Consider the following 10,534-nt stretch of genomic DNA (forward strand, 5'->3'; position numbering starts at 1 on the left):
AATGTAACAGCAATGTAATCGAGTCCTTTGTGGGAGGTCAATGTGTGCACCAGTGTTGGGAAGGAACAAAGCATGCATTTACTCAAATACAGTACTTCGATGCAGATTAGAGGTACTTCTACTTCAGTATTTATGTTTTTCTATACTTAATACTTTATAAGATTTCAGAAGGAAACATCAGCTCCATCAAGATCACTGTGGAGAAAGCTCCAATATCAGTAAAAGAGCCGACGTATTGCCAACTAAAAGTACTTTAAAGTATCACACACAAGTATTCATCATGCACCACGTCAGTGTTGTAATATTGGATCAGTAATGTTGACGCACTGACACGTAAGCAGTAGCTGAATGTTGCAGTTGGATGTTTATTTTGTCACAGATGTCAGATTAATGTAGTGCAATTAAAAATGACAGTCTCCTTCTGTTGAAGTATAAAGTACCTCAAGTTTTGACTTAAGTACAGCTCTTGAATAAATGTACTTTGTTACTTTCCACCTCTGGGAAACATAGTACATTGAACCCCACTACGTACTTGCAGCAGGTGGAAATGTTACAGAAGAAACACGTGATGATACAACACATTGTTGTGATGTCATGAACCAAAACAAACACACTATTTCTCGTAGTTCCACCAAAGACAGATTTCTCCTTTAAATCTATCAGATAGTTTCAGGAGCAAAAATGAAGAACAAAAAAAGATCACAATTTTGCAAAAGTACAATTATTGAATAATCTTTGTGTTGCAGAACTTAGTTTTTTTCTTCTCTGTGATTTTTGAAGTCTCTCACGAGCCCTCCGGTTTTCCTTGGAACCCCTTTTGAAGCAGCTAAAAGGCTGCTCACGCATTGACGTCACAAGGGACATTGTTCTGCAGAATCAGCACTTTTGCTTTTGATACATTCAAGTTTGCTCATAACGCTTAAGTACATTTTATTAAGCACCTGGGTGTACTCGGCCTTGATCCTTGAAGTCCGTCATGCAGCCTCTGTGACGTAGATCTTCAGCTCTGCGGTGAAGGGAAACGCACCGCTGACGGACCGCGTGAGGACGTCTCACGTGTTCAGAGCAGCCGCGACACAACACACACCTGTCTTTGCAACTTTAATAGTTTCTGTGCACGTTGGACACTGAAGGTCGCGCATGATAAACTGGACTCGGTCAACACAAACTATCCATGTTATCTGAATGTATAACCCTTCCTGTGATAGTAACAGGGATAGTAACCAACGTCATATTCCCCCTAAAGTGATTTATTTCCTTCTTTTTTTTTTTTAAACCAGCGTTGACAGCCCAGAAACATCTGGATTATTATTGATCTGTTTCCTATTACTAACTACAACTCAGAGGCGTATTCCTGAACTATATGACGCTCTCTGTGCTTGGTTCAAGGTTGTTTGTACTTTATCTCCTCCTCTGATGCAAATCTCACTATAATTATGGACCCGGCAGAGTTTGAGACTTTGAGCTGTTGTTTTATTTTTAAAAACTTTTTTTTTATGAGAGGTCACCAACCTCAATTCCGGAAGTTGGTGATATGGAGATAAAAGCTGCGCTAATGACTTCATGGGCTGTTGTTAGTGTCGTATTAGAAAGTGTTCATTCACCGGTACACCTTTTGTTTTTTAGTTGATTAAAGGAATTACATAAAGATAAGAATAAGTTAATAATCTTCTTTCCCCACAAAAACACGGCTGTTATAACAGCCCTGTATGATGGGCCACGCTGCGTGTTGACCGGGCTGTTTGCAATTATTTACAAATTGAACGAGTAGGCACGCTGCCAGTCTTATAGACTATCCCAGGACACATCTGGGGAAAACTACTGGACTTCAAACCAGTTTATGGGGAACATCTTATTTACTTGGGGGTGGGAGGGGGGTTCCTAGAAAAACTGAATATATAAAAAAAAAGGCTGTTTTCATATATATATTTTTTTCATTATATCATGGGAGTTAACTCATAGTAGGCTATTATGAGAGAAAAGGACATATCATTATTTGTATTTATTTGTAATTATTATCATGTATTTTCTCTTCCTATACTCACACAATCTTTCATTGCGTGCTCCTGATAATATACTTTCCCGCTGCTCTTCCAAAGGTAAAATCCTTAAAGTCTTTAGTAATAAGGTTCTTATTGGTGTAACTTCAGGTCATCCCCCACATAAAAGCTGATATATATTATATAGTTCGACCTTCTTCTCAAAATCATCTTGATCTAGATTGAGCCCGGACAAACACTCATCTCCTAAACCCCACGACCCCCCGCCCCTGTGTGTATAGCGGTGAGGTCGGCTAGCCTTCAGGGAATGAAACTTATGTAACGTCCCCAGCCTCCAGCCATGCGCGCGCGTGTGTGCCCCCCCCCCCCCCCCGTGCCTCCACGAAAGGGTTAAACTTCATAGTAAATCCATCTCCTCAGAGGCCCCGCCTCCCGATTGTTATGGCTGTTTGCCTCAGAAATCACACCACTCCGGACCCCGCCTCCCCCCTCCCCCCCCACACTCCCCTCCCCTTCCCATCCCGGGGGCCCCCCCCGCTAGGCCCCGCCCACCGATGGACCACATTGAAATGGGTCCGAAGTTGTTGTCAAACAGAACAGTGTGCCTGAGCATCCCTCCCCTGAACTTCCAGCGCGAGCATCTCTAAATTACAGCAGGAGGCGACGACGAGAGCCTTTTTTTTAAATTTTGTATCTCCACCGGTGTCCAACCAGCACTCCACATCCCTGACCTTGTTACAATAACTCCCTCCGGTGACAGCCAGCAGGCGCCAAGTGTGGAAGCGTCTTCCAGTGCGGCTGGAAAACATGCCACTGTTGTTGTTTCTCCTCTGCTCCCTCGTTCAGACAAGTAAGTTTAATGTTTTTAACTTCAACATTTATAGCTGTATTTTGTTTTTTACCACATGTAAATAAATATATTTACTGCGATGTTGTTTTGATAGACCTATATATTTATATAGCATTATAAATAAGATTCAGTCCGTGTGTGTTTAAATTGCCCACTCCTCTGACAGCACCGGATGCAAGGTGATGGGGGGGTGGGGGCGCAATTATTCACAGAATGTAGGTCAAATCTCTCCGCTCCACCGATGAATGTTTCACCCGACCTCGGCCTCGTATTTTCCTATAATTTAAAATCCTCTATCTATTATTCATCATGCTTTTTTAAAATGTTTAAAATGGCTTAAAGTTGTATATTTTATCTTTTTTTTAAATTTATTTTATCCTCGCCGGTTTTTGAATGGAGCTGCGTGTTTTTTTTATTGTGCCTTCCATTCAGTAGCGCTCAACTCGGCAGCGGGTTCCTGCAGCCAATGAGGTTCGAGCAGTGTGACTACTGTCTGTGTGTGTAGATGTCAAGCGGGGTTTCTGAAAAGCCGGTTTCTTGGAAGCTGCTACGATTCATAATGTGGGAAAAATGCATCATAGGAATAGTTTTTTTTTTTTACCAGCATTATTCCCCCTACATGATGCAATATCCAGCCTGTTTGCACAAGGCTCTGTCTCCCTTTGTGCTTCACCTTAAACGCCCTGGTGGAAACGAATGGGAAGCCCTCCAACTCGTCCTCCAATGCAAACATTGTCTTCAGCCAGCATTCCTCCACTTTTGGTTGCAGGCCTGAGCCGATGTGAAGGCACCGTCTGACCTGTTTCCCCATGTGTGTCGGTTCTGGGAAAATGGTGAGACGTGTTGGAACTGGTTGATTGTCACCCGCATTAACACACCAGTTATGTGCAACACTGGAACCTGTCCTGTCCCCCATGTTGGCAAATAGTTGGCCTCCCACACGCTTTTTGGAAAAGACATTACTTAATTTGAGGACAAATTCAAAGTGATCCCTTATTTCTTGTAATGGTTTTAATCTCACTCCGATGGGGGGGTGGGGGGGGGGTGGGGGGGGTGGGGTCAACTTTCTGACCGCGAGATATTGCTCCAAAATGATTTCTGCCAATCACGTTATGTCGAATCAATAAGATACTCAAACACACGCTGGGCACATTTGTTGTTTCCCCCAGCGTGGATTTGGACTCAATCAATAACGCTGCCATTTGGTCCGGGTTGTCTCTCAAGGACTGACCTCTACTGAACATTTTAAGCAAACAACCAACGTGAACTTGGGTCTGGGTGACGTGTCATCGGTTTCAGGATACGGGAGCCGATCTATAAAGTAAAAACCATTCAGGGGAAAAAGAGCTTAGAGTTAAACCTTTCGAGTGTTTTCTACTGTTTTACCCTCAAGGATATCCCTGTGATAAGACCAGGTTTGTCAACGTGAACCCGACGACTATCTTTATGGCAAGCCCTTTCACAAGGAGCCATAAAGACACGATTGGCTTAACAGCTAGTAGTAGATTTACTTCTCAGCCTCTGTAATCCGACCGTCCAAAGTCATTTGGAGTCATATAAAAATACTACATTTCCTCACGCTTTAGTAGAAGAAATAAAGCCTCTCCTTGTTTAAATAAAGCATCAACTATGACCACGTGTTTGACTTCACCGGAAAGCTGTTATGATTTACTGTGCTGTCAGCCATTCATGGCCATGCATGATTTATGCTTTGTCTTTCCCCCCATCCAATCTTATAGGGCACTGGCTTATGAAAATGTAAATACTTAGACATAAATACGTAATTCGAATTTAAAAGAAAAATCTACTCTATGATGGCTGCTAAAAGCAGTAACCACCTCCCTCCGCCCGATTTCAGAAACAGGTGGCCATTCGGGAGTTTGGAGCCCCCCCCAGGGACCAGAGGGGTAGGAATGGCCCCTAGTACCTTTTCATGACGTGCTGTCTCTCTGATGTACGGTCTAATTACTCCTTCTGGTTCAGTGGCTTCATCTGGTCCATAAAAGATGGGGGGTTGGGAGGGCCACTCTGTGTCTTCAGTGTTCAAACTCACTCCTAAGGAGGTGTTTTCTAACCAGCAGACTGGAAAATGAGATTTCTATTGTGTACTACTTGGCATATCGGCAGCACCCTGATAAAGGCTGATAAATGCGGGCTTACGAACAGAGAGTGTCCTTGTTTGACTCGCGGTTTAACCATTCATCTGCCCTAGTTAAACAAGTACCAACAGGCACCTGTGTGTGTGTGTGTGTGTCATGCCAGAGTGTATAACGACAATGACCCAAATTCCCATCAGCCTCAGCTGTACTTTGTTTAGTCTTGTAAACTGTGCATGGTTTAGTTCTAAGTAGCAAATGACTCATAGTCTTGTTTAATAGTGTTCTGCAGAAGTATTATTCCATGTGATTTCATTTGCAGCCACGTCTTTGTTTGTGTGGCGTCTTCCTGTATTGGCCCCTGATAGATGATAACTAAAACATTGGCCCTTTTAGCTGAGCTGTGTGTTTGTATCTGTCTGTCGTAGACGCGTGGGAAACATGTGGCACCAAGCAGTTCCAGTGTGGGAACGGGATATGCATCACGGGCAGATGGGTGTGTGACGGCACAGACGACTGCGGAGACGGCACCGATGAACTTCCTGGTACCTGCAGTGAGTATCACGACGCGAGGATGGACTTGTGATCGCTTTGCGTACCTTTCAATCCCTCAGTGCGACGATTGCATAGTCCTCAGTTAACCTTTTTCTCCGTTTGTCACTTCCAGTGGCCAAAACGTGTAGGCCGACAGAGTTCAGCTGCGCGGATCGCCTGAACCAGTGCATACCGAGCACCTGGCGCTGTGATGGGAAATCTGACTGCGAGAATGGAGCTGATGAAGAGAGTTGTGGTAAGCCGAGTGAACTACAGCCTGTCTTTCTGCTTCCTTACTCATATGTGATTTATCTTCTTCTATTGCGCTCTGGAATCCAGAGCCTCCATCATTTCCTTCCCCTTCCTTCCTACCCTGCTCTGAAGTGATTTCCCACGCCCTGTTGTGTCTCCTCTTTCTCTCTCTCAGCGCCGAAGCGGTGCACGGATGGCGAGTTCCGCTGCGGTAATGGCCAGTGCGTGTCGTCCTCCTTCGTGTGCGACGACGAGACGGACTGCGACGACGGCAGCGACGAGGCCTCCTGCCCGCCCGCCACGTGCAGCGCTGCGTCCTTCCAGTGCAACAACACCGTCTGCGTACCCCGCCTGTGGGCCTGCGACGGCGACACCGACTGCCCCGACGGCTCCGACGAGTGGCCCCAGAACTGCGGCACGGCGGCGCCCGTCTCCGCTCCCGCTCATGAGTGCTCATCCCTGGAGTTCCGATGCGGCACTGGGGAGTGCATCCACAGCAGCTGGAAGTGCGACGGTGGAGCCGACTGCCCCGATCGATCAGACGAAGCCAACTGTGGTAAGCGTGCGGATTCGTCTCCTCCTCTTGGCTGTCGCTTTTTTCGAGTCATCGCCTCTTGTGCTCACATGTTGGCCTTTTTTGCTCCCCAGCACATTCCACCTGCCGCCCCGATGAGTTCGAATGCGGCGACGGCACTTGCATCCATGGCAGCCACCAGTGCAACCATCAGTACGACTGCCGGGACATGAGCGACGAAACGGGCTGCTTCAATGGTACCAATCTCCTCCCTCACCCTTCTGATCCTGGCTGCCCGAAAGCCGAACGCAAAACCTCTAGTCTGTGTGGTCTGTATAACTGAATCTTTTGTTCCACAGCGACCCACTGTGATGGCCCGAGCAGGTTCAAGTGCCGCAGTGGGGAATGCATAAGCATGGAGAAGGTGTGTGACAGGCAGCGTGATTGCAGGGATTGGTCAGATGAGCCTCTTAGGGTTTGTGGTGAGTACAGAGGCCTCTCATCCAACACTCTCAGTTTAATTGCTACTTTTATGTATTTAATGAGGGTGTCTGCAGCATCAGAAAATAATGATTTTTCATGTTCTCCCCTGCAGGCGCCAACGAGTGCCTGAACAACAACGGCGGCTGCTCTCATATTTGCAATGACCTGAAGATCGGCTACGAGTGCCTGTGTCCCGCTGGGTATCGCCTGCTTGAGAAAAAGCTCTGTGAAGGTAATACCCTGCCATACAAAAAACAAATAGTCACTTAGAATGATTTATGTCCTCACTTCGGTTCGATTAACAAAGGATGTTGCTAGAGGTTACTCTGACACAACCTTTTCCATGTCACCGTCTGTGCTGCCAGATCAAGAGGGATCCCATAATTCTTACGGACACAATGACTCCGCATCCTTTTTTGCGTGTGTTTGTTTAAAAAAATCTTCCCCCTCTTCTTTGAATCCAGATATCGACGAGTGCGCCAACCCTGACACCTGCAGCCAGATTTGCATCAACCAGATCGGCAGCTACAAATGCCAGTGCGAGGAGGGTTACCAAGTCGACCCAGCAACCAAAGCCTGCAAGGCCATCGGTGAATACCAGCACTCTCTCTAATGTTCCTAGTGTGGATTATTCTCCACTGCAGCAGAATGAAATAAATACATTTTTCAAAAGAGGATGAACCAATTATGGACCCCTATTCGTGGTAGTGGTATCTCAGCTTTAGGCCTCAGAGTGGGTGTTTCCCACGGCAAAGGTTGACTGACATTTAAGACCCGGCGTTGCTCGGAGCCAAGCTCTCAGCTTCCATGGTGCTCTACTAACTGGGGCACGTCTCAGATCTGTATCGCCTAGAAACGATGAAACAAGATGGTTCCCTTGATGGTGTAAGCTATCAGCTGTTAGCAGTTGAAGACATTTCCATGAAATGACTTAACAAATCACCTGTCACCTTTCGTAGGTACAATAGCCTACCTTTTCTTCACCAACCGCCATGAAGTCAGAAAGATGACTTTGGACAAAAGTGAGTACACCAGAGTAATCCCCCGTCTAAAGAACGCCGTGGCTCTGGACATGAACATGGCCGCCAAGGAGATCTACTGGTCGGACATCTCCCAGAAGAAGATCTACAGGTGCGCGAGAATGACACCAGAATGAAGGTAGCGTTTCTGTGTCCTCTGCTCCGGCTTGACGCCAGCTCTCCGCTGTCATTCCAGAGCTCCGGTGGACTCGGCCGAAGACCCCGCTCAGCACAGCGTGGTGATCGGCAGCGACATCGAGGCTCCGGAAGGCATCGCTTTCGACTGGATCCACGGTAACCTGTACTGGACCGACAGCATTCGCAGCACCATCTCCGTCGTAACTGCTGACGGCGGCCGCCGCAAGACTCTCTTCCACCAAGACTTGTCCAAACCTCGCGCCATTGTGCTCGACTCCCACAACAAGTAGGTCCAATAGCATTACTAGAAAGTTCAGTAATGCCTAAATCCTTCCTAGACTCTCTTTGTTTCCATGCTTTGTACGGACTTAATTTATGTATTTATGACTGTATTTTGACTCGCAACGCTTCATTTGCAACATATCTATGTCCTCCCAGCTTCATTTACTGGACTGACTGGGGGAATCCCGCTAAGATTGAGAAGGCGGGTCTTAACGGAGTAGACCGCACCACTCTGGTCACTGACAACATTGAGTGGCCAAATGGAATTACACTTGGTAAAGCCTCCGGTTGCAAGTTGTTTTTTTTCTATTCACATGAATGACAGTGGTCTGACCGGTTGACCCCCCCCCCATCCCCCCCCCCCCCTGCCTGCTTTCTCCCCCAGACCTGTTGAACCAGCGGCTCTACTGGGTGGACTCTAAGCTGCACACCCTCTCCAGTATCGACGCGCAGGGCGGTAATCGACGCACCCTCATCATCGACGAACACAAGCTGGCTCACCCGCTGAGCCTCACTTTGTTTGAGGTAGACGTTTACCACCCGATTAACTCTGTAACACACAAACCCGGAGCCTCACCACTACTACGCCGTCCCCCTGGTCTCTTAAAATGCTCAAGGTTTTTTTTGTTTCTTGTTCTTTTAGGAGAGAGTGTACTGGACAGACGCCAGTAACAATGCCATCTTCAGTGCAAACAGGCTGACGGGTGATGACATCACACCAGTGGCAGAGCACCTCTCATCACCGGATGACATTATTCTCTACCATAACCTGAAACAACCCGCTGGTAAGAGACACCACTCATTTATTGAACTTCTTTTATTGAGTATTGAATTTTGGCCGAACATTGTAATTTGCTGCCAATGTGACGGAGGTTCGTGCTACTTAATTGCACTGGTTTGGGTTACAGTGGTAAGATGTATGCGTGTCCGAACCCATTATGGTCACTAGACTGTATCTGGGAAATAACCATGAAAGTATCAGAGATCAGTGATCAGTGGCTTTGAAGGAATAGTTCAAAGTTTTGTGAAATAGACTTATTCTTGCTGAAAGTTTGATGAGAAGATGGAAACCACTCTCACTCTCTGATAATGGCTTCATAACATGTAAAGCGCTGAAATTATAGTAAAATTGTTATCTTCTTTTCCATTGCAGGGAGGGATTGGTGCCAGGTATCCGGCTGTAGATTCTTGTGCCTGGCAGCTCCTCAAGTGGGCAGACATCCCCCCAAATACACCTGTGTCTGTCCAGATAACATGATGTTAGCCAGGGATTTGAGGACATGTGTACCTGGTATATAAAATCTTAATTTGTGTCATTAAATTAGACATTTTCATCAGTTCAAGCGCTCCATTTCTGACTCTCACTCGTCCTCTGTTTCTGTTCACCAGCTGTGCCAACACCTGCAGCTCCCGTGCAGCCTCAAGTGCCAGATACCGACCCCCCTCCTCAGCCATCCAGCACCACACCTAAGCCCCGGGTCCACACCACACCTAAGCCCCGGGTCCACACCACACCTAAGCCCCGGGTCCGTACCACCACAGTGCCCATAGTTATCACCAGCACTGCGGCCAGGCCAGTGCCACGCAGCACCAGGCCTCCTGTAAGGACCACCACACCTGAACCAAGGACCCCGTCACCCCAGCCGGCGAACCCTAAAATACCCCAAACCACCACAGGGGCTCCGGTCACCTCTCCAGGCAAGTACCATAATGGTGACCATTAAATGACCATTGACCATTTCACGGAGTTTGTGCATTGTCCTCAGCTCTGACATAGAATGTGTATAGTGCTGGTCAGCTCTGTGTATCATTAACTCCTCTTCTGGTGTTTACCTCTCCCTCAGATTTCAGACATGGATTTGCTGCAGCTGTACCCAACTCCTCGCCCGCCCCGATAGCTCTGTATATTGCATTGCCTCTGGGTGAGTTGCTTTTGTCAGCTGCTGCAAACGGCGGCTCCCTCGCAGTAAATACCATCAGCGGTCGAGCACCGTGTCTCACCTCTCTCCCTCTATCTGCCTCATGTAGCGATCGTTTGCCTGGTGGCTGTTGGTGGCGTGCTGCTGTGGAGGAACTACAGGCTGAAGAACACCAACACCATTCACTTTGACAACCCTGTCTATCAGAAAACCACCGAGGACCAAGTGCACATTTGGAGGAGCCACAGCCCTGACGGTTACTCCTACCCAAAAGTGAGTCCAGTCTCACAGTTCAGCCTGTTTGAATTTAGTACATTTAGTTGCAATCAGCACAAACGGGGTACAGCATTGTGTTGCGTCTGACATTCTTCTTATTTGCTGTCCTTTCAGAGACAAGTTGTGAGCTTGGATGAAGAGGCAGACAATCCCACCTTCACAGAAAACTGA

At 47.2% G+C, this 10,534-nt stretch overlaps 1 protein-coding gene across 1 annotated transcript; it reads left to right on the forward strand.

Moving 5' to 3' along the window:
- Positions 1–5,126: 5,126 nt before the first annotated feature.
- ldlra (low density lipoprotein receptor a) lies at positions 5,127–10,534 on the forward strand (the record flags this gene model as incomplete). Its single annotated transcript, XM_079177265.1, has 18 exons — positions 5,127–5,154; positions 5,375–5,500; positions 5,614–5,736; positions 5,908–6,288; positions 6,381–6,503; positions 6,606–6,728; positions 6,842–6,961; positions 7,194–7,319; positions 7,689–7,860; positions 7,945–8,172; positions 8,325–8,443; positions 8,554–8,693; positions 8,812–8,953; positions 9,322–9,459; positions 9,558–9,866; positions 10,013–10,090; positions 10,197–10,360; positions 10,478–10,534. 18 exons carry the CDS (start codon positions 5,127–5,129, stop codon positions 10,532–10,534), a joined length of 2,697 nt encoding a protein of 898 aa, XP_079033391.1.

Source organism: Pholis gunnellus, assembly GCF_910591455.1.
Source record: "Pholis gunnellus genome assembly, chromosome: 17".
Taxonomy (NCBI): Eukaryota; Metazoa; Chordata; class Actinopteri; order Perciformes; family Pholidae; genus Pholis; species Pholis gunnellus.